This window comes from Heterocephalus glaber, unplaced genomic scaffold (genome assembly GCF_053883595.1).
Source record: "Heterocephalus glaber isolate CG9 unplaced genomic scaffold, H.glaber_assembly_v1.0 deba00000896, whole genome shotgun sequence".
In the NCBI taxonomy this organism is placed as follows: Eukaryota; Metazoa; Chordata; class Mammalia; order Rodentia; family Bathyergidae; genus Heterocephalus; species Heterocephalus glaber.
Window position 1 is genome coordinate 303622 of NW_028258170.1, and position 27759 is coordinate 331380.

Consider the following 27759-nt stretch of genomic DNA (forward strand, 5'->3'; position numbering starts at 1 on the left):
TTCCAAGGATGCTATGAGTTTTCAGAGCAATGTTGCTGTTTTTCATTAACAAATCAGTGCATGAATGATGAAAACGTTAAAAATCCTTTCTTCCCAGTTTGGAGATGTTAGTACACAGTAACTCTTTACAGTCATCCCACTGTGGAATACCACACTACAAATTCTACTCACTTGGAAGTGCAACTTACTACCTACTGATCAGCATTTCCATATCCTTTCCTACATTCTCATATTCAGTAGTTAGCAACCACTGTTCCTCTCTGGATCACAGCCAGATAAAAATTTTAATGTTTCACACATGACTGAGACAATGTGGTACTCATCTTTCTGTGCCTGGTTTATTTCTTTAAACAGAATGACCTGCCTGTTATTGCACATGACAGAGTTCCATTCTTTATGGGTGAATAGAATTCCATTGAGTTTATACATGTTCTTCTAGCATTCATCATTTGAGTCATTTGATACACACTTTGGATTGTTTAAATTTTGTGGCTATAGTTTTCTTATTTTGTTTTTGTTTTGTTTTTTTCCAGTACCAGGGATGGAACCCAGGACCTTGTGCTTACAAGGCAGGCACAGTGCCACTGAGCTACATCCCCAGCCCTTCTTGGCTATTGTGAAGAGTGCTGCAATAAGTGTGGTGGCACATATGTCTCTTGGATATATAAATTTCATTTCCCTTGGCCATAGCCCCAGGAGTGAGATGGCTGGGTCATATAGTAACTATAATTGTCATGCATTGGGGCACCTCCATACTGTTTTCCATGATGAGTGTACGAATCCATATTATCCTCAAAAATGGTGAACACTTTTCTACTTCTTCATATTCTTGGAGCACTTGATATATATTTTTTATTATAGCCATTATTATATGAGGTGATATGTCTCTGTGGCTTTGATTTGCATTTCTCTGATGGTTAATAATTAGCATTTTTCATATATCTGCTCCCCATTTTAATGTTTCAAAGGACAGAGTTGCTCGCCCTGGCTTCTACCAGTTCAGATTTTACCAGAATGGTAAGGCAGGCATCCTGGGCATCTTCTGTTGGTCACTGACATTGAAAAACCCAGTTCTCTGCTTAGAGGCTCCATCATCTCTCCTTTTGGAAGAAAACATGGGGATAAGCTGCTTGATGTTGTGATGGCAAAGCTTCATCGTGTCACCTTGGTTGGGTTAGGAGCTGCCCAGGGCCTTGGGGGAGCACACTTCTTGTTGTGTCTGCCTGGGTCATGGAAGGCTGACTTTGGTGTTACATTTTTCCCTGGCCCTTTTCTCCTGGATACTGCTCCCAGTGTCTGCTTTCCAGCCACCATAATGTTCCTGCCTTGGAGCTAGCTAGCCAGCATGGACTAAATGCCAAAATCCGTGAGCTAACTTAAACTTCTTTTCCTTTAAATTGTGGGTTTCAATTATTGTGTCCCAGAGCTAACTAATACAAGATTAGACTCAAAGTGATTTTTGAATGTGACACACGAAGCTTGAATAACAAAAGCAAAAATAAATTGGTGAGCCTCGAGTTCTCGACCCCGGTGCGGTGCGATGGCGCCTCCGTGGCCGGCCAGGCCCGGTGCCTTCCCAGGCCCGGCCGGTGGCTCGGAGTCGGCGGCACCCGCACCGGGGCTTAGCCTCAGCAGCCGGACTGGAGGATGCTGCCCCCGGAGCGCTTGGTCACCGACAGCGTCATGAAGATCTGTGGGAGAGAAGACGACAGTTTCAGACCGAACCGGGGAGGGGACGGGGCACCGAGGGAAAGCGGGAAACCTAGACAGATGGAACACGCCCGTTTATCTCCGAGGACCGACTCTGTCTGTTGCCACACCAGCCCGCAGGTGGCGTCAGCTCCGAGGCAGCGGAACCGGGACACGGAGGGGCCGCGCTCCTCTCCTCTCAGGTGCCCCCGCCCGCCCAGCCCGCGCTAGTCCCTCCGTGCTCTCCGCTTACACCCCCGTGTGCACAGCTCCTGTGCACCATCGCACCGTCCTGTCACCAGGAGGCCCAGACGCCCGCGCCCCCTCCTGGACGACACGACCTAGGCAGGCGACCCCAGGAATCCTGCCCGGCTACTGCCCATCCTCTCCTCTCCCGGCTGTGCGCTGGCGATCAGATGTCGGCTCCGACTTATGTGGCTGCTTTCCTGCGGAGCTGGGTCTCACCTCTGGAGCAAACCAAGTGCAACCAACCAGCAGACAGCAGCCTCGCCTGGGACCCGAATCTACCGCGCCGCCGCGCAAAGGTGCAAGTGCTCCGGTCCCCAGAATTCAGCTGGGAACGGGGCCTTGAGGCCAGTGAAGAGTCAAGGCTGCCTCTCTGGTCTGAGCATCGTTTTCCAACCCCACTCTTCGGTACCAAGTGAAGAGGCAGATGAGACACCAGTCACCCTAAGGCGGACCAGATGCTCCTACCGGGCTGAAGGCCAAAGAGGTCATTTAGGAGACAGGATAAAGAAAAGACTTAAGGCTCTTCTCTGTAAGTCATTTTCATGTTCTTTTAACCACCTAACCCACGACGGCCGCATCTAGCTGGCACCATGAGGATGCACAGCAGGAGAACGCAATCTCGGGGACCGGGCTCACCCCGTGCCCTTAGGCGAGGCCACCGACCCACCTCTGCACACACGGGGTGGATCCCGATCGTGCTGTCCAGCTGCCTCTTGGTCAGCCCGCACTTGAGCGCGGCCGCGAAGCCCTGGGTGACTTCTCCAGCGTTGGGCCCCAGTATGTGGAAGCCCACCACCCGTTCCTGAGGGGAAGAGAAAGTAGTGTCAGCCGGCTGGTTTCCCCCCTTCTATTCCCAGGCAGCCCGATCACCACCCCAGGCTAATCTTGAACCGTCGGGGGGGAGGGGGGCAGCAGGTCAGTGGGACGCTCCTCCCCTCCCCCTCCTCAGAAGCTGCCTGGCCTGCGCATGCGCAGAGTTCTCCCACCGGGCGGCAGGGAGGGAGGCGCAAAAAGCAGAGCGTCTGTCCCTCCTTGACCAGCCGCACTTGCCCGAAAATGTTATCAGAGGGTGGAGGTGACCTCTGGCTGATTCTCTCACTGTCACAAAATCTACCTGTGGGGACTGTGACACTTCAGAGCAGCTGCTCATATTAAAAATCGCTTAACTAAGGCTTGGGAAGAAAGAGCCATTAGGTACTACGCGGACCCTTAAAATACTTTTGAAAGCAGAAGGAACAGGTCTGGCAACTCTGACATGTTCAGAAATTATTTTGGACAAACTCTAAATCTCAAACTCGGGCTCCAACTGCCAAGAGCAGACCACGCCGGTCCATGCTGCTCTCGGCACTCAGAGCTTTTCCAGAGCTGCTCCTGACTACACCAGACTGGCGACTGCCTGCTGTCGGCCCTCACAGCTACCTGGAGCAGAGCTTGTCTACCGACATTGGCTTCCTACAAACAATCAGGAAGCCCACTCTGCTGCCAAGCACGGTCACGGCTTCCACAGTGGACAGCAGGGGGCTCTGGGTGTGGATAAGGGACAGCTGGAAGGTGAATGCCACAATGTTGGAAAAGCAAAACCTAAAACATGGTAAGGTGCAAGGTTCTATTTACTGAGGATGACATATTTTTGGTACCAGGGATCGAACTCAGGACCTTGTGTTGCACCACTGAGCTAAATCTCCAGCTCTGACATTCTTAAAACACAACACACCTGAAGTCTATATACATAAATACCTAGCAAACAGAAAAACCTGACAGGAGAGTCCTGTGACTGGGTGAGTGAGGATCAGGACTGCCCCGGGGGAGGGCACAGGCCCTGGCACGGACCTACGCCGCCTGGCATTGAATTCCGGCTCCACCACAACTCGGTAAGGGATCGGGACAGGTACCTGAAGTCCCTGTGCTCTGGCTTTCCCAGCTGTAGGATGGGGACAGCAGGGGCTCGCGCCCCACGGGGCCATGTGGGACGCAGGAAGTCAGCGCCTCAATGTGTTAGTGAGCTGACCTGAGTCCACGCAGATCTCTGAATGCCAAGTGCCCAGTAAGGCACAAGCTGTTGCAGCTGCATCCGCGTGGGTCACTGTCCACCAGGCACACCCTACTAGCAAATAGGGCAAAGCTGACAACGTTCACCGGGTCTGAATGAGGGGACTTTCCCTATCCTTGTTTTTCTTTCAAATATTTTAAGGAAAAATACAGAAGAAAAGCTAGCAGACAAAAAACTTAGTACTATTTAAAACCAAGGCACCCCAGACCCTGGGCACACAGAGGACAGCGGGAGTCCCAGGAGACGCTCCGTCCCAGACTGCTCCCCACCCAGAGCAAGTGAGACCCTGAGCTTTCAGTCAGACACGTTACCGGCAGACCCAGACCGGCTGCTGTTACCACTCTATAAGCAACCCACTCAACGCCAGCACAGTAGGGGAGAGGAGGACACAGCCACAGACCTAAGGCGCACTCGCGTGGCACGAAGGGGTCCCCCGAGCGCTCCAAGCAACCGAGCCTCTCTCCTGAGGCAGGAGCAGAGCCTGGTGTCTCCACCGGTGTCCCGCCGCGTCTCGGTACAGTGCACAGGTAACGGAGGCTCTGGGCAACCAGATTCTAGGAAAATTCCGGGCTAAAGGGAAACACTTCTTTCTGCAGTGGCATCATTCACAGCTTCTCCGAGCAGATTCAGTAAATGCCCTGGTGATATGTGTGTTTTTGCAGAGGATGCAGGGAACTGTGTCCTAAAACACTCAGTTCCACAAAAACAATCTGCAGCTGTTCTTGTGTCTAGAGCAGACATGGACATGTGGCTCATTTATATTAAATTTCAAGATTTAAAAAAACAGGGAAGCCCATTCAGGACCCCTCCCTGTCTCCAGGAGCTATTCTTATTCTTATTCCCCTTTCCTATTCCCCAATAAACTTTCCTACTAAAAAAAGAATTATATTAGGCTTTCAACATAGGGATTCTTTAGCATTATTTATGTTTTTACCGAGAGCATTTTTAAAGGTAATATGCCAGTGAGTTAAACATTTCGGCTTTCTAAGATTCATTTAAATTCTGAGAGAGAGAGAGAGAGAGAGAGGAGAGAGACAGAGAGAGACAGAGAGAGAGAAGATGCACCCTGGACTATAATGTACACCGTCTTTCTTGCTGAGTGGCAGCACCAGTTTGCACACTGAGTATTCAACCCCTTGCACTGCTAAGGTGAAGCACTGCCCCACAGGCTCAGGTACCAGGCTACATGGGCAGCAGGCAGGAGCCCAATTAAGGGCTCGTCCCTCTGTGGCTCCCTCTCTCGTGCTAGCGGCTGAGTTTCAAACTGGCCCTGCTCCTGCACTTTCATGCTGCTCATTACTTCTAAGCAGTCAGAGATTGAGACACAGAAAGTTCCCGGGCACCTGCCCTCAGTGAGTGCTGACTGCGTGTGGGTGACATGTAGGGCCCGTGCCAGTCTAGAGGGCAGGGGCGGCAGCAGAGCCAGGCTGTGCCCTCTGCTTTGCCCACATGTTGGGGAGACTGGGAGGGGACACCCAGGTGAGCACCGCAGGCTGCCATGCGCGTTGTGTGACCAGGACAGAGCTCCAAGCCGAACGCTAACCCACATCACCAGGAAGACGGGGAGGGCCTCACTTACGTCATCTTGAAGATTGCACACTATCTTTGCGTAGCACTTGTTGTTGTCTCTTGACGGAACAGTCCATTCCAATGGCCAAAAGAAACTATAGACCTCGGGAGACACAGTGCAGGCTTGTTACTTCCAGAGTACGCAGTCGGCACCGGAGGGCTGCGGTGGAGGCCTGAGTAATTAGGGATCCGCAAACCGTACAAGTCATGGAATAAACAGGATCTGGCCAAAAGGCAAATGACTGACTCAGAACTCCTTCTTGTCAAGCACCTTTGCTAGACGCTCATCCCTTAATCGTATCTCAGCTTCAAGAGTCAATTCTAATAATGCCAAAGAGTAAAAGAATGAAAGAAAGCAGCCATGTAATTACTGCCTTGCCTTAAAAACAACACAAAGCAGCTCAATACCATCTTACTGCCTGACAGGAATGACAGCTTAGGCAAGAAACCAACAAGGTGCCAGGAACAATTACAGCGATTATCTAGGTCTCCTCCTCTGGGGTCATTCACCAGGGCGCTGCAGGAAGATGGGGCGGATGCCCTTACTGAGCAGCTCCATTCAATACACGATCAATGTCTTTGCAAAGCATGCCGCTGCTGATATGTCAGGGTTCTATGTAAAATTGTTTGGATTTGGGTTTTTTTGGTACCAGGGATTGAACTCAGGACCTCGCGCTTGCAGGGCAGGCGGCGGAACCACTGAGCTAGATCCCTGGCCCTAAAACTGTTTTTTATAAATGTGCGTTACAAAATGTAATGTCTAGGGCCTGGGATTTGGCTCAGTGGTTCCGGCGCCTGCCTTGAAAGCGCAAGGACCTGAGTTCGATCCCCGGTACCAAAAAAAACAAAAAAAACCCAAATGTAATGTCTAGTATCATGGTATTGCAATGAATTACACAGGAGAGTAACAAAAAATTACTCCAACTGCTAACAATTGCTGAGTCACAGATTATATAATCAAAATGTTCTTCATTTTCCTGCAAAATTTTCAAAATTTTTTCAACTCACACTACTTTTGTGATGAGAAACTTAAAATTTAAATATCTTTGATAGGCAATTTATCTTCAAACTAATTAGAAAAACAGACACTGAATTACAAAGGTATTCACTAATCAATTTACAATTGCAGAAAACTATAAACTATCTAAGAAGGACTTAACAAATTATCCCTAAAAAGAACTACAACACTTTTTTTTTTAATGGTATTTTTAGAGAATTAAAGGACAAAGGAAAATGTTCATAACATGACATCAACATAGGGCAGAAAACTGCAAGTAACGTAATCACACTTTTAAAAACTTAAGTGTATGTACCTACCTGAAACTAAAACAAAACACAATATAAAAACACATACAGGTTGGGCATCCCTAAAAAGAAAATTAAAAATCTAAAATGCTCAAAACCTGAGGATTTCACAAAGTATGCTGATAGGAGGTCACCAGCAGAAAATCCCACACCTGACCCCTGTGACAGGTTGAAGTCCAAACACAGGTGCATTAAATATACTATGTTTTCTGAGCGTGGTGGCACATGCCAGTAATCCCAGCACTCAGTAGGCTGAGGCAGGAGGACTGCCATGAGTTCAAGCCGGCCTAAGGTACACCCAGGGAGTTCAAAGGCAGCCTGGGCTACAAAGCGAGACCCTGTCTCAAAAACCAATCAATCAATACTGTTAGATTATCTTCAGACTAGATGAGAAAGGGGTACGTAAGACAAATTTCATGTTTAGTCTTGGTCCAACAATATCTTGTTACACAGATGCAAATATTCCAAAAACAAAACAAATCTGAACCCCAAAACACTTCTGGTCTGAAGCATTTTGGACTAACAGATCCTCAACCTACATAAATCCTTAGAGAAAAAAGGCTAAAAGGAAATATGCAGAAACATAAATAGCAATTATCTCTTCATGTATTCAAATTTCCTTTTGAATGTTTTCCTAATTCCTCAAAATTTTTATAATGAAGATATATAATGAGATAAAGTCAATGTGCTCCTAGTAGAATAAAGTATGACATGCTAATAGAGCAGTGTATAATATAGGAAAAAAATTATTAAAAAAAATTGGTAAAGTGATTTGATCTGAAGAGTTTCTGATGGCAAAGGAAACAATAAAAAAAGGAAAGGCATCCTATGGAGAGGGAAGAAAATATTTCTGGATCTTAGATGTTAGGAGTTGTTAATAATTTGATTATTAATCGTTAATATCTGAACTTACACAACTTGAAGAAAAAAAATTTAAAAATGGATAAAATACCTGAATAGATGTTTTTTTTCCAAAGATGATAAGCACATAGTTACCAGTTATATAAAAATATGGTTAATGTCATTAATCATCAGGGAAATGCAAAGGAAAATTGTAGTGAAATATCATGTCACCAATGCCAGTATGGCCATTATTAAAGTGTCAAAGATAGGGCCGAGGATTTAGCTCAGTGGTGCCACCACTTGCTTCACAAGTGCAAGGTCCCGAGTTTGACAGTGGACAGAATGGATCTCTCAAAGAGAGAAGAGACAGTGGCCATGAACACTCAGGGCTGAGAGCCCTGAAGCCATCTGGAGACAGTGGCCAGAGTCAGTGCAGACAGCTGGTGGAGTTCTGTGTTGGAGACAGCAGTGTGTGTGAGCCTCAGTGCCCAGCAGTGGTGGCTGATGGTGATGACCACTGACAACCTGTGAGTGGCAGTAAATGGTAGCATTGATGGGGTTACCAGCATGGACTGAGGGCAACTGGCAGCATCAGTCAGCAGTGCAGACAACAGTTCAGGAACCGGAAATGTGGGGCCCAGAGCTCTACCACTGTGAGCTATGGGATACAGGTACCCAGAACACTAAAGTCCCAGGACTATTAGCAGTTAAAACTCGGGGTCCACAGCAGACCTGCACTTTGCTGATTCATACTTTCTACTCAAATTATGCAAAAGAACCCTGGATTGCTTGGTGACACATGAACCCCACAATTTACCTGAACTTTATATTTTAAACAATGTTTTGGTTGTGCTGCTGCTCAACAAAGGGGCTGTGTAAATTCAGAGTATGTGGAAACCTATAATGTGGTCTCTAGAAGAAGTATTTTCCCCGTTAGTTTTTGGATCATCATAATTTCCCCAAACCTGTAACTATGTCTACAAATACCATGGTGAAAAGCAACAGAGATTCTGAGACTTGATTTTCTTTGTGTGATGTTTTCACACAAGGATGTTTTATACATAATTGCACACACCAAAACAAAGGTTTTCAGTGTCTTTTAACTTGTACAGTTTTAATAGATATTAACATTTTCACAGAATGTTGTATCACTGCTGAAATATATGGTAATATCTATATGTGACCAGCAAGAGTCTACTTGAGTTTTTCCATTGCAAATTCAAGTGCAGCCAGATGATTAACTACATATTGATTAGATATTTAGATGAATGTTCTTTATTTAATATGCACACCTTTGTAGATTGACTACCTTAGAATCCAGAATTATATTCGAAATGCATGTCATGCACTTAGTTAATTATTATTGACCATTCAATAAGCCCTGAAAATATTTCTACGAGAGTTGATTTCAATTTCTTATTTGCTTTTTCAATTTGTATCTCAGCCACAGTTCAGGTGCTAGAATGAAATTCAATAAACTTTGTGCCGATCAAAGTATGTTCACAGTGACTTTTTTCCATTAAGTTTATTGGTACATTTTAGGTATACAATACAGTTACATTCATCATTGGGATCTTGCACCTTTACATGATGTATCCTAGTTCTCATTTTTCCCCATTCCCCTACCCTTCCTTCACCCCCTCCATTCTTCCCTATTTACAAAGACTTTGTTTCCATTTTTTTCCTTTTCTCATATTTTTTCTTTTCCCTTCTTTCTTTCCCCTACCTCTCCCACTTCACCAACTGCTTTAGACCTTTTGTTCCTATTTCACAATATCAATTATACATTTTGATCATTATTTAAACTTTTAGTTTTTCACACCAAAGAAACTACTCAGTATTTACATATATGTGTCCTATTTATTTCACTTAAGAGTATGAAGAGATGGTTTAACATAGAGAGTTGTGGTAGAATAATGCTTTCAGGAGAATATTATTTATGATTCACAAAGGTGGAAATTAAAACAAGATATATGAGCCATAAAAGTGGAAAAAAAGCAGAGTAGAAATGACTCCATTGAGAATTGTAGAGTTTACAATGACCCTACACTTTTCAATTATGTTTTGTTTTGAATCATTTTGAGTAGTTACAAATATGCTCAATTTTATGGGTGGAATGAACAGTCATATATACATTATGTAATGATATAATCAAGGTAATTGGGAAAACCATCTTCTCAAATATTTATCATTTCTTCATGTTGCAAAAATAAATATTGTTTCTTATATTTATAGAAAAATAAATAATATAGTATGATTTACTATACTCATCCTGACATGCAGTAGAACTATTTCTTTATAGAATACAAAACAACTCAATAAATAATAAAAGAAAATAAAAATCCTTCCAAAACAAATAGTAGTATGAAAAAAGGAGTACAAAAAATCCAAACAGATATTTTTTAAAAGAAGACATTAAAATTGTGCAGAAGTATATAAAGAAATTTTCAACATACTAGTCATTAGGGAAATCTACTCTCCTCTTTGTTTCTTGCCACTTAGACTTCCTTTCCCTCTTGGGGCATTTTCTTGACCATTTCAGGATTTCTAATATCCAAGTTGTCATCTAAAGCAGTTTCTTCTCCCAGCATCCCTCTATTATGTCTCCATTCGTTGTTTAGATATAAAACTAAGTGTCCCCATTTCACAGAATGTTTCCTTCTTTACAGACCAGGTTTAGATATTTTAGTTTTACTTAAAGAGTCCTGCATTTTCTTCATGTGAATTTACACTTTATTATCTAATATTTAATTTAATGTTTCTAATTCCCAATACATTCTTGGGATCCATAGCATGACACTCATTTTAGTATGAATTACATGAACACACAGGTACAAATGGGCATTTACTGAACACTCAGTAAATCTTACAATAAAATCAGTGCCTACAGTATACATCAAATAAATGACACTTCTACACATTAAAACAAAGACTGAAAATATTTCCAAAAATAAATGTCTCCATCTCTTTAGAAAACACACAATAAAGGACAAAATATTTAGGAAATTACATATATATATAGATATAGATATATTAGAGATTATGAAACTATTAAGTTCAATTAAGGCATTGACAAGACTATCAGTTATAAATATAATGGGAAAAAACCAAGCATATACATTGACTATATAAACACATATTTATTGGCAGTATATACTAATTAACCTGACAAAATTTTATTTATTTTGCTTTTCATTTTTTTTCATTTTTTATTTTTTTTGTACTGGGGATTGAACTCGGGACCTTCTGCTTGCGAGGCAGGCTGTGGAAACACTGAGCTAAATGCCCAGCTCCCAAAATTTTATTTTTCAACCTTTTTGTGACCTCTTTCACATCCTTGTTCCATAGACTCTAAACCAGGAGGTTTAGCATGGGAATCACCAGGCTGTAAAACAGTGAGGTCTTTTTGTCCTGATCTAGGAAGTAGGAAGAACTGGGCTGGAAGTACATGAACATCATGGTTCCCTGGAAAATAGCAACTGCAGTGAGGTGGGAGGCACAGGTGGAGAAAGCTTTGATCTTCCACTCAGCAGAGTGGATCTTTGTGACTGACAAGATAATATAAAAATAAGAGACAAGGACTCCTGAGATGGTGCTCAGTTCTATAAAACCAAATATGGTGAATATCAATAACTCATTGATCTGTGTATCAGAGTAAGATATTAATAAGATAGGAAGAATATCACAGAAGAAATGATTGATCTCCTTAGACCCACAGAAACACAGGTGGAATGCCATTGATGTATGTATCAAAGAATATACTACTCCCAACAGGTAGATACTGGCCACAAGTACAGAGCACAGCCTGCTGGACATGTCTACTGCATAGAGCAGGGGGTCGTTAATGGCCTTGTACCAATCAAAGGCCATCATTGTCAGCAGCAGACAGTCAAAATCTACAAACATGTAGCAGAAGAAGAATTGCAGAGCACAGCCAATAAAGGGAATTGATTTGCTTTTGGTGAGTAGGTCCACCAGCATCTTGGGCCTAACTGCACTGGAATAGCAGAGGTCAGAGAAAGAGAGGTGGCTGACGAAGAAGTACATTGGTGTGTGGAGCTGGGAGTCCACTCTTATCAGTGAGATCATACCAAGATTTGCCAGGACATTAATGAGATACACAACTAAAAATGTGGCAAATAGGGCCATTTTCATTTCAGGGTTATTGGTTATTCCTAAGAGAAAGAATTCAGTTAATGAGGAGCAGTTTCCTTCATCCATTTTTCTTTGTTCTTTCTATAAATTGTAAGAAAAATAAAGAGAAATTATACTAGGATTTTATTTTTCTACATATCCAAAATATAATAGTTATGAAACAGAATGTGAATTATATCTGTCAATTGGCTTCTTTATCCTCAGAAAGCAGTGTAAACAAGTGGCCATCTAAAGAAGCAATACTGTATGAAAAAAGAAACAAAATATCAAGAAACGGGGCTTGATGAAATTTTATTCTAAACATGTATAACTATTAATTGCCTTTTCTGCATCATCCATTCTCAGACACTAATTTGAATATACTAAAAGCTAGTTCCAGATCGAAAGTCATATGAAATGAACCCCTGAGTTAGAACTACAAGGCAGAATGAAAAAGGCAACATCTCTCACAGTTATCAAAATGATTGCATGCATCACAATGCCTAAGAAACTGTACTAAGTTTTCTCACTGATGTCATATTGTATGTAAGCTAATGAGAGAAAATTACTATGGTACTGCCTGGTGTCCATTGGTTTCACTGAAAAGCAAAACGTTTAATTGGTCCACTCTGCTCCTAATCATCTGTGACTTATCAGAACTCTTAGAAGATTTTTGTGTAACTCAGCCAGTTCCCAAGGATGAATCCCTGGAAAAGCCAAAAGGAAGGAATAAAAAGAAGTGGGAACACCAGACTGCAACATGCACCTGGGATTATTGTTGGCTTTTATATTTCCGGTACCAGAGATTGAACTCAGGATCTTGGAATTGGAGGCAGGCAGAGCACCACTGAATTAATCTCTGGCCCTTAATGTTGGCTTTTAAGTGAATTTTTCACAAAAACTGTAATGAGAAAAGAAACAGTGTAAGTTCCTGTGACATATGAGCCTCAGTTTTGTATGTTCATATATGCATTTCTGTGTGTATGTGGTGTGGTGTCTTTGTGTATCTACTGATACATGGATTCGGGGCACTCATCTTTCCTCTAGATTGACAACTACAGATGCAGTCTAGATGGACTTGAGTTGGTATATGTCAGTACATGTAATATGTTACCTGTATTATTTTCACTTCCATAAAATGAGAACAAATTTTACATTCACATGAAACATACTACTTGCAGAAAGCTTTTGAAAAGGAATTGTTTACTTATAAATCACGATTTAAATGTAAGTAAAAACTTCACAATCCTTATATAAATGACAAATGAAGTCAACTTCACATAAGTCTAATAAGAAAATATCACTGGCCATTAGATTGCAGAATGTGTTTAACTGAGTAACCAAACATTAAATTATTTACTAACACATGTCTCAATTTTAATTCCTCACTTCCTCCAAAAAGGCAATGTTTTATTTTTCCTCTATTGTTTCAATATAGTCACTGAGAAACCTACCTGAGTTTACAAGGACATGCTGTATTCACTGCTGTTACCTGAACCATGCACAAATCGTATTTATTTTCACCCAGTTCCTATGGGGAAATAAATCTCATAAGTCCCTGCCTCCTGTGAATTTTGTGATTCAGACATGATTGTTCACCCTCCTGGCTCAAGGTCCCCCTGGGAATCCTGTAACAACTGCGGCAAAGGTTAAAGGCCTCATTCTTCTGCAGTGTCACCAAATTGATCACTGTGAGAAACTCGACCAGATCATGCATCACACCCTCTCCCAGTGAAACTAGACATGAGAAATAAACAGAATTTGGCTTTTTGCTCAAAATCATTTGCCTGAAAGCAACATGTGTTTTCCAATAGTTGATCGCTATTATGCATATGAAGTATATTAGTATAAATCATCTCAAGACACATGGATTTCCACATGTGTTGTGAAGTATGCTAGTGACTGTAAGGCACAATAATATATCCCTTTATATTTGTCTTAATTCAATTAATTTATTTTTATCACAAAATGAGTAAATAAAAAAATTGCATGCACAAAAAAATGATACAACAGTGCACAGGCTTAAGCAATGTATACACTCAAATAATCTGGTCAATTCCAGTATCTTCTCTAACCCAACCCAATCCAAGAGTTCTCAAAGACATAATTGTTCTGCAAAATTCCAGTAAACCTAGGTAATGCTTCCCGCTAAAATCTTTAAAATATTCTTGACTGGGGAAAAGTGTTCCTTCGTGATACACTTTAGTGCCCTTTCATGTTTTACTGTCATTTATTGAGCGATTGTACTGATTATAAATATAGAAAATTATTGCTACAGAGATATTGAGGCAAACTCATTCTAAGCAATTTCAATAATTAGCCAAATATGAAACTGAAGATACTGATGATTGTGTGCTTCCCAAGAGCCCTGACAATTGTTTTCTTCCCTGGTGCACATTTGAGAGAATGGGAATCATCCTTGGTCCACACTCATTAGGTGACTCCCTGTCACCAGGCATGACAAATCTCTTCAGGTTGCAGTTATTTGAAAAGCACTTAAATTTCTCTTTCCTAACACGGTGACAACTGTGGATGACATCAGTCAAAATAATTTGAATTTTATGTAACACAGTGTAAGACTTGGAGAAAACTATCTACCTAATGGTTTTATTTTAAAATTACTTCAAGATCTCTTTCACACCTTGTTTGATAAGATACAAATTGGAGGTTTCAGCCTGGGATTCCCAATACTATAAAACAAGAAGGTGATTTTGTCTTGACCTAAAGATTAGGAAGAATCAACCAGAAACACACGAAGAGCAGAGTGCCCTGGAAAATTGAAACTGCACTTAAGAGGTAAGTGCAAGCAACAAAAGCTTAGATCTTCCATGTAAAGAGTAGGTCTTTATCACTGCCAGGATGGTAAACAGAAAAAGCCCTGAAAGAGTAATCAGATAATGGAACCAATAATGGTGAATACCATGCAGAAATGATTAATCTCATTAGATCTGCAGAAACATACATAGAATGGCAATACTTTATTTATGAAAGCATCTACCATTTCCATCAGCCAAACCCCAGCCCAGATTTGGGAGCACAGCCTACTTGATATGTGAGCTGTATAGAGCAAGGTGTCGCTAATGGCCTTGTGCCTATCAAATGCGATCACTACCAGCAGTAGACACCCAGAGCTGCACTGACATGGATTATCAAGATTACACAACACGGCTGAAGAATATAATTGACTTGTTCTTGGGAAGGAATCCTTTCAGCACCCTGAGTCTGATTGCTGTACTGTAGCAAAGGTCACAGAAAGAGCAATGGCTTGGGAAAACCACAGTGGAGTGTGAAACAGGAGCTCCAGTCCAATTAAAATCACCAATCCAAAAGTCACAAGAGGACCAAGGAGATGAACAATTACAAATGTGCTAAACTGAGTGAAATTGATTCCAGAATTATTGGGAACTCACAAGATAAGGAATTTATTCAAGAAAAAGTGATTTTGTTCATCCATTCTTCTTCATTCTTCTGAACTGCTATGAAAATGTCTATTGGTAGACAAAATTTTCCACTCACTTTGACAATCAAAAAATACAATCTTCACAAAAGGGTTTACTTCAGTAAATAATTCAATTCAGAGAAGACTTATTTTGCCAAATAGGTTTGGAAGATTTACTGAAACCTTCAAAATCAGACATCCTCTTAGGCTTAGCTTCTGTTGCAAGAGAGCATATGATAGTGGTTGTACATAGCAAAGGAAACTGCTCACTTCATGGCAGTCAGGAAATAAAAAGGAGGGATTTAAAATGGTCAGGGTCCCCAGATCCCCCTTTAGGGCACATGTTCATATGGTTGGAAGACTTCCAACTAGTCCCTATGAGTCAAAGGCTCTGTCCTCCCAGTAACACTACAACTGAGTAACGAGGCTTTCATAAATGAGCTTTTAGCTTTTTTCATACACTTACTGAACTAGAGAAAATGCTAATAAAGTTGCATATCCACTACTATACTGTGTGCATGAAATTATAGATTTGAAGAAAAAGGACCATATTTAAAATTATTTGAATTTGGGGGGTCTGATTTTTTTCAGTTCTTTATATATTCTAGGTAGTAGTAGTTTGTCTGAGGTACAGCTACTAAAATTTTTTCCCACATTGTAGGTTGTCTGTTGGCTCTGTTGGTGGTTTCTTTTGCAGTGCAGAAGCTTTTTAATAAGATACAATCTCAGTTGTTGATTCTTTGTGCACGTTCCCATGCCACTGACATTTTGTTTATAAAGTCTTTTCCTATACCGATATCTTCAAGAGTTCTACCTAACTTATCTTCCAGCAAGTTTAGTGTTTCTGTTTTAATATTTAGATCTTTAATCCACTTCAATCTTAGTTTAGTGCATGGTGATAGGTATAGGTCTAGTTTTAATATCTGACAGGTTGGAATCCAGTTTTTCCAACACCATTTATTAAATAGGCTATCTTTCCTCCAGTGATAGAGGTTGGCTCCTTTGTCAAAGATGAGAAGGCTGAGTATGTCTGGCATTGCTTCTGCATCTTCTAATCTATTCCACTGATTCTCAGGTATGTTCTTTTTCCCAGTCCCATGCTGTTTTTATCACAGTAGCCTTGTAGTATAGTTTCAGGACTCAATTCAAAAATGAGTATCTGAAATGAACAGACATTTCTCAGACAAAGAAGAAAGAGCAGCAAATAAATATATGAAAAAATGTTCAACATCACTGGTTATTCGAGTGATGCAGATGAAAACAACACTGAGATTCCACTTCACCCCAGAAAGAATAGCTGCTATCAAGAAATCAACAAATAACAAATGCTGGTGGGGGTGTGGGGAGAAAGGAACCCTTCTCCATTGCTGGTGGGAGTGCAGACTGGTACAACCACTGTGGAAATCAGTATGGAGATACCTCAAAGAATTAGGACTAGAGGTCCCATTTGACCCAGTTATTCCCCTACTGGGAATCTTCCCCAAAGAATTGAAAGAATCATACCACAGCGATATATGTGCACCCATGTTTATAGCAGCACAGTTTGTAATAGCTAAAGCTTGAAAGCAGCCCAAGTGCCCATCAACTGGAAACTGGATAAAAAGATGAGTTTTTTTTTTATAAAATGGAGTACTACTGAGCCATAAAGAATGAGAAACTAGAATCATTTATAGCTAAATAGATGCATATCAAGGCCACATTCTTAAATGAAATAAATAGGACACACGTGTAAATACCAAATAGTTTCTTTAGTGTGAGTAACTGAAAGTGTAAATAATGTTTAAAATGATTAAAATGAATAATAGATAATTTGAAATAGGAAAAAAGGTCCAAAGCGGTAAGGGTGAAGTGAGGGGAAGGGGAAAGGAAAGAAGGGGAAGGGGAAAGGAAAGAAGGGAAAGGAAAAGTTAAGAGAAAAGAAAAAAAATGGAAATGATGTCTATGTAAATAGGGAAGGGTGAAGGGGGTGAAGGGCGCACAGGTAATGGGGAGAAAATAAGAATCAAGATACATTATATACAGATACAAACACCCAATGATAAATTTAAAAGTATTGTGTACCTAAAATATACCAATAAAAGAACTTAAGAATAAAAAAAATAAAATTATTTGACCTGAAACTCATACTATCTATCTGAAAGCGTTGCTGCTTTTATTTCAGGTCAAACAAGATGGGAGATGAAATGTGCTATTATATAGAAGCACGAAGAGACTCCTCCTTTCAACCTCATTTCAATAACTGATGCATTTAATTGGGAGTAAAATTATAATTCATAGGGACAGAATGTAGCAACTGTGGAGGACACCAAACATTACCTGTTAAGGGTGTTTTTAAAATGAAAGGAGATTGAAGTAAACTGTGTTATTCATATTACCAAATATGTCAACTCTTTGTCATCCTAATAATTAGGAATTTCTTCTAAGCAGATGAAAGAGAGAGTCAAGATGTAGAAAATAACTATACTCTTAACTCCCTCCACATAGTCACTGGCACTATAATATTGAGAAAATATTTTCCAACAGTCCCATTTGGCATGATAAAACAATGTGATTTATAGAGATTACCAGGAGATGAAAACTATGAAGACTTAACCAGAAAGTCTATGACAGATCAAAGTCTTTGATACAGTATTCCATAGTTCCTTCAAACTCCAGAAAGAGGGTCCAACTTATACTTTTCTATATTGTCTATCCCTGAACTTAATTAATGTTTAACACAGCTATTTTTAATTGTTGTATTTTTAACCTTGTAGTACATAGCCCCTCAGTGGATATGTTGATACATGGTAACATTAAATAGTGCAATAAGGAGGTGGTTGGGAACCACAAAAGAATATTAAACAGGGCTGAGAATGAGGAATAGGAAAAGTAAAATGTCCATGAGGAAGGAATTGGGGAGCTGAGGTTTACAATTCCAACACACCGATGTATACTCCTAGGGGCTTTTATTTTTTAATTTTTAATTTATATATTAATTGTTACATTTTAGGTATACAATACATTTACATTTATCATTGGGTGTTTGCACCTGAACATGATGTATTTTAGTTCTTATTTTTTCCCCCATTACCTATAGGCCCTTCACCCCCACCACCCTTCCCTATTTACATAGACTTTGTTTCCATTTTTTTTCTTTCTCATAATTTTTCCTTTCCTTTCTTCCCTTTCCCTTTCCCCTCCCACCACCCCTCCACCTTTGGACCTTTTCCTACTTCAAATTATCAGTTATTCGCTTTAATCCTAGGGGCTTTTAAATTATCCTTTATACTCTGAGCTAGTCAGACTTTGGTTCCAAATGTCATAGAACTAATTTACACACCTCAAGATTGCCCTAAATGGCAAAGCCTTGGCTTTTGCTCCCCTAGTTTCTCAAAGAAACATTGTTTCTATCTGAAACTTAATATTCCATGCATTGAAGAGTTTACTCGGCATTGTGAATTAAGGCATTTTGCTATGGAATTTATTGACAGTCTATTTCATGATTGTCTTGATGTTATGTGAATTATATAAATTCTCAGCTAATGTTTGTATTTGCACTACAGGAATAAACTATAATTCTCCAAAATAAAAAGTACATAAAAGTGTTTAAAAAACAATTAGTAAAGTATTCCTTAACCTCGCTCTAATTACAGGGAAATAAAATCAAGAAATGAACAATTAAAATCATGGCACAATTGAAAAAGTTAGCAGCATTTCTATACTGAAGGAATATCACATAATTTAAAACAAATGATAAATGCAAACACATTTGCATATCTGCCACATTTTATTAGTACATTTTAGTACACAAACTTTTTAGACAATTAAAAAATGTGAAGCAACTTATTTCTTCTCTGTTATGCAATAAAATTTTATAGAAACAAGAGCTGCCTAAATAACATGGCATGTAGGGACAGAATAAATGGTTAAAACCAAATTTTCTTTTTTACCTTATTGAGGGCCTCTTTCACATCCTTGTTCCATAGACTATAAATGAGAGGGTTCAGCATGGGAATCACCAGGGTGTAAAACAGTGAGATCATTTTGTCCTGATTGAGGGAGTAGGAAGAACTGGGATGGAAGTACATGAAGTGCATGGTTCTCCGGAAAGTGGCAACTGCAGTGAGGTGGGAGGCACAGGTGGAGAAAGCCTTGAATCTGCCCTCAGCAGAGAGGATCTTTAAGACTGACAAAATGATATAGCAGTTGGAGACCAGTACTCCTGAAATGGTGCTCAATTCAATAAATCCAAAAATGATAAATATCACTAACTCATTGACCTGAGAATCTGAGCGATATAATAGGAGAGGCAGGACATCGCAGAAAAAAATGATTAATCTCATTGAACCCACAGAAACACAAGCAGAATGCAAATATTGTGTTTTTTTAAATTAAATTCTTTTATTGGTACATTGTAGGTATACAACACAATTACATTTCTCATTGGGAATTGTACCTTTACATAATGCATTTTGGTTCTTATTTTTTCCCCATTCCTAGCCCTTCCTTCACCCCCTCCACCCTTCCCTATTTACAAAGACTTTATTTCCATTTTTTCCATTTCTCATCATTTTTCCTTTCCCTTCTTTCCTTTCCCCTGCCCCTCCCACTACCCCTACCCCTTTGGACCTTTTCTTCCTAGTTTGCATTATCGATTATTCATTCTAATCATTGGTACAGTTTAGGTATACAATATAATGACATTCATCATTGGAAATTTGCACCTTTACATATTCTCTCTTGGTTCTTATTTTTCACCCTTGCCCAGCCCTCCCTTCAACCCCTCCATTCCTCCCTATTTACAAAGATTTTGTTCCTATTTTTCCATTTTCTCATATTAATCCCATTCCCTTCTATCCTTTCCCCTATCCCTCCCACTTCCTTCCCCTTTGCCCCTTTTCTTCCTATTTCACATGACCTATTATACATTTAGTCCTTATTTACACTTTCAGTTTCTCACACCAGAGAAACTATTCAGTATTTACACATGTGTGTCCTATTTCTTGCAATTAAGAGTATCGCCTCAATGTGCATCCACTTAGCTATAAATGTCTCTAATTTCTCATTTTTTATGGCTGAGTAGTACTCCATTTTATAAAAAAAATTTTCTTTATCCAGTCTCCAGTTGATGGGCATTTGGGCTGTTTCCAAGTTTTAGCTATTACAAACTGTGCTGCTGTGAACATGAGTGCACATATATCACTGTGGTATGATTCTTTTAATTCTTTGGGGAAGATCCCCAGCAGTGGAATGGCGGGGTCAAATGGGACTTCCAGTCCTAGTTCTTTGAGGTATCTCCATACTGATTTCCACAGTGGTTGCACCAGTCTACACTCCCACCAGCAGTGGAGCAGGGTTCCTCTTTCCCCACAGCCCCACCAGCATTTGTTATTGGTTGATTTCATGATAGCAGCCATTCTTTCTGAAGGGAAGTGGAATCTCAGCGTTGTTCTCATTTGCATCTCTTGAATGACCAGTGATGTTGAACATTTTTTCATGTATTTATTTGCTATTTCTACTTCTTTGTCTGACAAATGTCTGTTCATTTCAGATGCCCATTTTTGGATTGGATCTTTAAATTTGGGAGGTCTGATCTTTTTAAGTTCTTTATAGAGTCAAGATAGTAGACCTTTGTCTGAGGAAGGGCAGGTGAAGATTTTTTCCCACATTATGTGTTGTCTCTTCACACTGCTGGTGATTTCTCTTGCTGTGCAGAAGCCTTTTAATAAGGAGAGATCCCATTCATTGATTGTTTGTGCTAGTTCACAGGCAACAGAGGTTTTGTTCATAAAATCTTTTCCTACAGCGATATCTTCAAGGCTTCTACCTAACCTCTGTTCCAACTGGTTCAGAGTTTCTATTTTAATATTTAGATCTTTAATCCATTTTGATTTTAGTTTAGTGCATGATGAGAGATACAGGTCTAGTTTTAATCTTTGGCATGTTGAAGGCCAATTTTTGCAGCACCATTTATTAAAGAGGCTATCTTTCCTCCTATGAGGGTGTTTGGCTCCTCTGTCGAATATGAGATGGCTGAGTGTGTCTGGCGTTGTTTCTGCATCTTCTAATCTGTTCCACTGGTCCTCAAGTTTGTTTCTTTGCCAGTGCCATGCTGTTTTTATCACAGTAGCTTTGTAGTATAGTTGCAGGTTGGGGATTGTGATACCCCCTGCCATGTCTCTGTTACCCAGAATTGCTTTTGCTATTCTGGGTCTCTTCTGGTTCCAAATGAAGTTTTGGATTGTTTTCTCAAGGTCTATGAAGTATGCTGCTGGGATCTCAATTGGAATTGCATTAAATCTATATAGCAGTTTTGGAAGTATGGCCATTTTCACTATATTAATCCTTCCTACCCAGGAGCAGGGGATGTCTGTTCATTTTCTGATATCATCTTCAATCTCTCTTTTCAGAGTGCCATAGTTTTCAGAGAAGAGGTGTTTGATTTCTTTCATTAGGATGATTTCTAGGTATTTCAGTTTTTTGGATGCTATTGTGAAAGGAATTATTTGCCCTATTTCTCTCTAAGTGAGTTTGTCATTAGTGTAGAGGAAAGCTCTTGATTTTTGTGTGTTGACCTTGTAACCAGCTACTTGACTGAATTTGGTTATTAAGTCTAGAAGACTTTTGTTGGAGTTCTTGGGGTCTTCTATATAAAGTATCATGTCATCTGCAAATAATGACAATTTGATTTCTTCATTACCTATCTTTATTCTTTTTATTTCTTTCTCTTGTCTAATTGCCATGGCTAATGTTTCCAGAACTATATTGAACAAGAGTGGTGATAGTGGACATCCTTGTCTTGTTCCTGATTTGAGTGTGTAGGATTTCAGTTTTTGACCATTTAGTATGTTATTGGCTGTTGGTTTTTCGTAGATGGCTCCTATCAGTTTGAGGTAGAGACCATCTATTTCAATTTTTTGTAGGGTTTTTATCATAAATGCATGTTGGATTTTGTCAAATGCTTTTTCTGCATCTATGGAGATAATCATATGGCTTTTGTCCTTGGCTATATTGATATAGTGTGTTACATTGATTGATTTTCGTATATTAAAACATCCCTGCATCCCTGGCATGAATCCCACTTGATCAGGGTGTATGATCTTCTTGATGATCTTCTGCATTCTATTTGCCAGTATCTTATTAAGGATTTTTGCATCTATGTTCATGAGTGAGATTGGCCTATAGTTCTCTTTTTCAGTTGGGTCTTTCTCTGCTTTGGGGATCAAGGTGATGCTTGCTTCCAGGAATGAATTTGGGAGTATTACTTCCCTTTTAATTGCATTGAAGAGTTTAAACAGTAGTGGCAGTAGTTCCTCTCTAAATGTCTTATAGATTCAGCAGTGAAGCCATCAGGGCCTGGGCTTTTCTTAGTTGATAAGTTCTTAATTACATTTTCAATTTCATTGGTTGATATTGGGTTGTTCAGAATTTTTAGGTCTTTTTTGTTCAACTTTGGTAATTCATATGTATCTAGGAATCTGTCCATCTCTTCTGTGCTGTCCATCTTATTGGCATATAGGTTCTGGAAGTAGGTATTGATGATCCTCTGGATTTCTGCTGGTTCTGTTGTTTTCATTCCTAATTGCATGGATTTGGGCCTTTTCTTTCCTTTTTCTGACAAGCTTGGCTAAAAGTTTGTCAATTTTGTTGATTCTTTCAAAGAACCAACTCTTGGCTTCATTGATTTTTTGTATCGTTCTCTTAGTCTCCATTGCATTGATTTCTCCTCTGATCTTCATAATTTCCTCCCTTGTATGAGCTTTGAGATTGTCCTGCTCTTCTTTATCTAGAAGCTTGAGGTTCAGCATCAGGTTGTTTAATTGGGCTTGTTCTGTTTTCCTAATATGTGTATTCACTGCTATGAATTTCCCATGTAAGACTGCTTTCATTGTGTCCCATAGATTCTGATATGTTGTACTGTCATTGTCATTTAATTGAAGAAACTGTCTGATTTCTTCTTTAATTTCCTCTGTGACCCATTGGTTATTCAGAAGTGTGTTGTTCAATTTCCATGTGTTTATGAAATTTTCTGAGTTTCTTTTGCTATGGATCTCCAATTTCATCACACTATGGTCTGCTAATATACAGGGGACAACTTCAATTCCTTTGCACTTACTTAAACATGTTCTGTGTATGAGTATATGGTCTACTTTGGAGAATGACCCATGTGAAGCTGAGAGGAATGTGTATTCTGATTTTGTGGGGTGGAAGACTCTGCAAACATCTGTTAAGTTCATTTGTTGAAGAGTTTGATTGAGTTCTAGTATTTCATTACTTATTTTTAGTGTAGTTGATCTATCTATTTGTGACAGTGGGGTGTTGAGGTCCCCCACTACAATTGTATTAGTGCATATATGACTTTTCATGTCCATTAGTATTTGTTTTATATAGGTGGGTGCACTAGTGTTTGGTGCATTGATATTTATGATTGCCATCTCTTCCTCTTGGATTCTTCCCTTTACAAGGATGTAGTGTCCTTCTTTGTCTCTCTTAATCAGTGTTGGTTTGAAATCTACTTGATCTGCCAAGAGGATAGCTACTTCTGCTTTTTGTCGTGTTCCCGTTGCATGGAGTATTGTTTTCCACCCTTTAACTTTCAGTCTATGAGTTTCTTTTTGAATTAAGTGTGTTTCTTATATGCAGCATATTGTTGAATTTTGCTTCTTGACCCATTCTGCCAGTCTATTTCTTTTGATTGGTGAATTGAGACCATTAACGTTGATGGTTATAACTGAAACCTATTGACTTGTTATTGCCATGACTTTTTATTTTTGTTGAGTTCTCCTCCTTTACATTTAATTTCTTGTCATGCCAGATGGGTTCATTTTGCTTTGCTTCCTGGGGTTGTGATCCTCAATGTCTGTTCCTAGGATATTGTTTAAAATCCTTTGGAGTGCTGGTTTGGTATTCACAAAGTTCCTAAGGTGCTCTTTGTCATGAAAATATCTTATTTCTCCATCCATTTTGAAAGATAGTTTTGCAGGGTACATCAATGTGGGTTGGAGGCTGTTTTCTTTTAGGGCTTGGAATTTGCCACTCCAAGATCTTCTTGCCTTGATGGTTTGTGTTGAGAAGTCTTCTGTGATTCTGATGGGCTTTCCTTTGTATGTGATTTGTTTCTTTTCTCTGACTGCTTGTAGAACTTTGTTCTTCTGTTGTGTTTCTGGAATCTTAACAATTATATGCCTATGTGTAGATTTTTTTTGATCAAGGCTTGCTGGAGTCCTATATGCCTCACTTATCTGTATGTCAAGCTCTTTTCCCCTGCTTGGGAAGTTTTCTGCCATTATTTCTTTGAAGAGATTTTTTATGTCATCTCCACTCTCTCCTGTTTCTTCATTGAGCCCAATCAGTCTTATGTTATTCTTCTTTGCATCATCTAGCAGCTGCTGGATTGATTTCTCATGTTCCCTTATAATTTTGAAGCAATTTTTCTTTTCCTGGTCACTAATTGCAATCTTATCTTTTCTATCTGAAATTCTGTCCTCACATTGGCTCATTCTGCTGTGTAGACTTTCAATGGAGTTTTTCATGTCCTGGAAATCTATTTGCATCTGTTTTATGGATTCCATTTGTTTCTTATGTTGGGATTCCATCATGTTCCTCAGCTCCTCTCTAGATTTATTAATCATGTCTTGCACTAGGGGCACAATTTCTCCTGTTATCTGAGAAATTATTGCTTATTTCATTTTTTCCAGATCCCCTTTTGTTGCCAGTTCAGTGGGTCCAGGTGTTTGAGTATCAGAGGGTTCCATCTCATTTCCCTTTGGGGTTGCTGTTGGTGATCTGGAAGTCTGGTTTTTAGACTTATGTGTTTTCTCATTTTGACTGGGGCTGTTAGCGCCTGCATGGATTACCTCCTCTGAGCTGGGTGAGGTGGGACAGGGGCCATGAGCAGCATAGGGATGTTGACCCCAAAGCCCTTTCTTGTGGGCTGGAAGCAGCTGGAGGGATGGTGGCCTGGAAGCCCCTTCCTCTGGACCAGGAGCAGTGGGATGGTGGCTCAGAAGCCCCTCCCTCTGGGCTGGGAGTGGTGGGAGGCATGGTGGCCTGGAAGCCCCCTCTTCTGGGCCAGGAGCAGCAGGATAGAAGGTGGCCCAAAAGCCCTTTCCTCTGGGCTGGGAGTAGCGGGAGTGATGGCGACTGGGAAGCTCCTTCCTCTGGACCAGGAGCAGTGGAACGATGGCTCATAAGCCCCTACCTCTGGGTCGGGAACAGTGGGGCTCAGTACCTTGGTCTGGTGGTCTGTTGTCCCCTGCGTCTTTGTAGTGTGGAACCAAGTGGCTGCCTTCAGTGGGGTGATTCGGTGTCTTCTGTGTGACTCAGGACCTCGGTAGGGCGTGCACAGACCTGCCTGTGTGCAGCAGGCTGATTCAGCATATTCCACTTGACTGGGGACCTTGGTAGGGCGTGCACAGAACTGCCTTTGTGCAACGGGCTGATTCAGTGTGTTCTGTGCAACTCAGGACCTGGGTAGGGCCACGAACAAACTTGTAGTGAGTATAGAGTTTACCAGTAATCATAATAAAATATTAAAGATTTCCTTGGAGTCAAAGTAAAAAACAAGAAATTGTAGTGTTGTCTGGAGATGACATGATATGCTACCTCCTTTTTTCTGAAGTTTTATTCCATTATATTGACAAGATTGAGAAAGCAAGATCATGAAGGTGTGCAAATGTTTCTTGGGGCATGGACACAGATTTTTTAGTTTATTTTTTAAATTGTTTGTCCTACTCTCGTTTGTCTGCCTTGCATTTTGTTTTTGTTGTGTTTGTATTTGAGACACAACCTTCTTTGGTGGCAGAGGCATGTAGTAGTCAAATCTGAATGGGAGAATCTTAAAAACTATGTGCCTTCTACCCCGGGTCTTAGTTGAGAGGCCCAGTAGAAAGCACAAACATCCTGGGAAATCCAGCTGACATGGCCTCCTTGCTTTTAGGGTACTTCAGGTATCCTCAGAAATGCATCCCCCACATGTACACTGCTGAGTGTGGCAGGGAAGTTGCCAATATTTGCACCATCTTCCCATGCATCTGTTGCACAAAGAGGCTCTAGGAAGGTGAGTGGCATCAAAGATAGATGGTGTTTCACATTAGTGGTTGTCTTTTTCTTTTCTTTGTTTCTTTGTTTTGCACTTTAAAAGAGAGAGAAAATACGTACAAACAAACTTACTTGTATTTTAATGGCTCTAAAGGCCACAGATTAACTTGATTGGGATATGTACCCTCGCCATACTAAATTTAAAAACAAAATACATCCCAGACATTTATAGTCATACAATTTTTTAAATAAAATTGTTGGGTTTAGGAAGTAAACTCTGTTTTTTTTTTTGCATGCACCCCCTTTTTTTCTTTCTTTTTCTTTTTGCACTAGTCACCAGAAGTTATGTTTCTTTGCTTCATTTTTCTCCTCAGATTATTCAACTGGAACAAAAGTATAAATGTTATTTATTTCAGACAGCATTTTTTTCTGTGTTGTTTTTAAATATATAGTCAAAGGAATTGTCTCATCTTTATTTTTGATCTTTTAAAAAAATCATTTAGACCCTAGAAGTTGATTCTCATGTATTATCAGATTCTATTACCTTTCCTTTCCTCATAGGTAGTAAATACCAATGTAATTAAACATTTGTGATCTGATATCTGAAGCCAGTATACCTAGTTCTTTTAAGAGCATTTCAAAAGGTTGTCTTAAATGGCCACCAAAGTTGAAGTTCTTTTCAGAAGAATGTAATTGTGAGTAGGAAGTAGTGGCCTCATTGGTATAATGTAATAAAGTCAGACAAAATGCATACTTTATAGTTTTCGAGTTTTTTTACTGTATAAAGTCTGTCCTTTCCTCCCTGGACAAACCAATGAAAAAGTGGAAAATTTTAAATAATTTCCTTACAGATAATTTATTTAAGCAGGTGGCACAATCTACTAATATTGTTGGATCTGTGTTTCTTATATTGGTTGTAATTAATTTTTTAAATTCATAAACTAGCAGAAAATTTATTAAATTAACTATTAACTACATTCACCTTATAAATTTCTGTATAAAACTTGTTGACAATGCACCGACTTTAGAAAGATGTTAATGTATATAAATAGGATGTAAATAAAATAGTGTTGATGTACTGAAATATGAGCTGTATAAAGAAGTATTGGTAATTGTATATGGAGTGTACCTGTTATCTGTAACTATTATCCAAACAAATACTGTGGATGCCCATGTGCTGTTTTTCCTCGTACAAGTAAACAAAACATCAACTTCAAAAAAAAAAAAAAGAAAGAAAGAAAAAAGAAAAAAAAAAGAAAAGGAAAAATTGAAAACAAAGTCTTTGTAAATAGAGAAGGGTGGAGAGGTTGAAAGTGGAATGGGAAAAAAATAAGAACTGAGTTATATCATGTAAGGGTACAAATTCCCAATGATAAATGTTGTAGGGGACAGGGGAAGGGGACATTAACAGAACCTCTGCAGTGAGTCTTGGTCTCCTGCGAGTCACAGCAGCACATGGCGA

General features: G+C 39.9%; 1 protein-coding gene and 1 pseudogene across 1 annotated transcript; both read right to left on the reverse strand.

Moving 5' to 3' along the window:
• Positions 1–1554: 1554 nt before the first annotated feature.
• On the reverse strand, positions 1555–3272 carry LOC110347365 (thioredoxin reductase 1, cytoplasmic-like). Its single transcript, XM_087207866.1, has 3 exons — positions 3234–3272; positions 2606–2785; positions 1555–1691 (listed from the first exon to the last, which is right to left on the reverse strand). Exons 1-3 carry the CDS (start codon positions 3270–3272, stop codon positions 1629–1631), a joined length of 282 nt encoding a protein of 93 aa, XP_087063992.1. The 3' UTR covers positions 1555–1628.
• A 1860-nt stretch (positions 3273–5132) lies between these two features.
• On the reverse strand, positions 5133–11929 carry LOC106008580 (olfactory receptor 5W2-like; annotated as a pseudogene).
• Positions 11930–27759: the final 15830 nt, after the last annotated feature.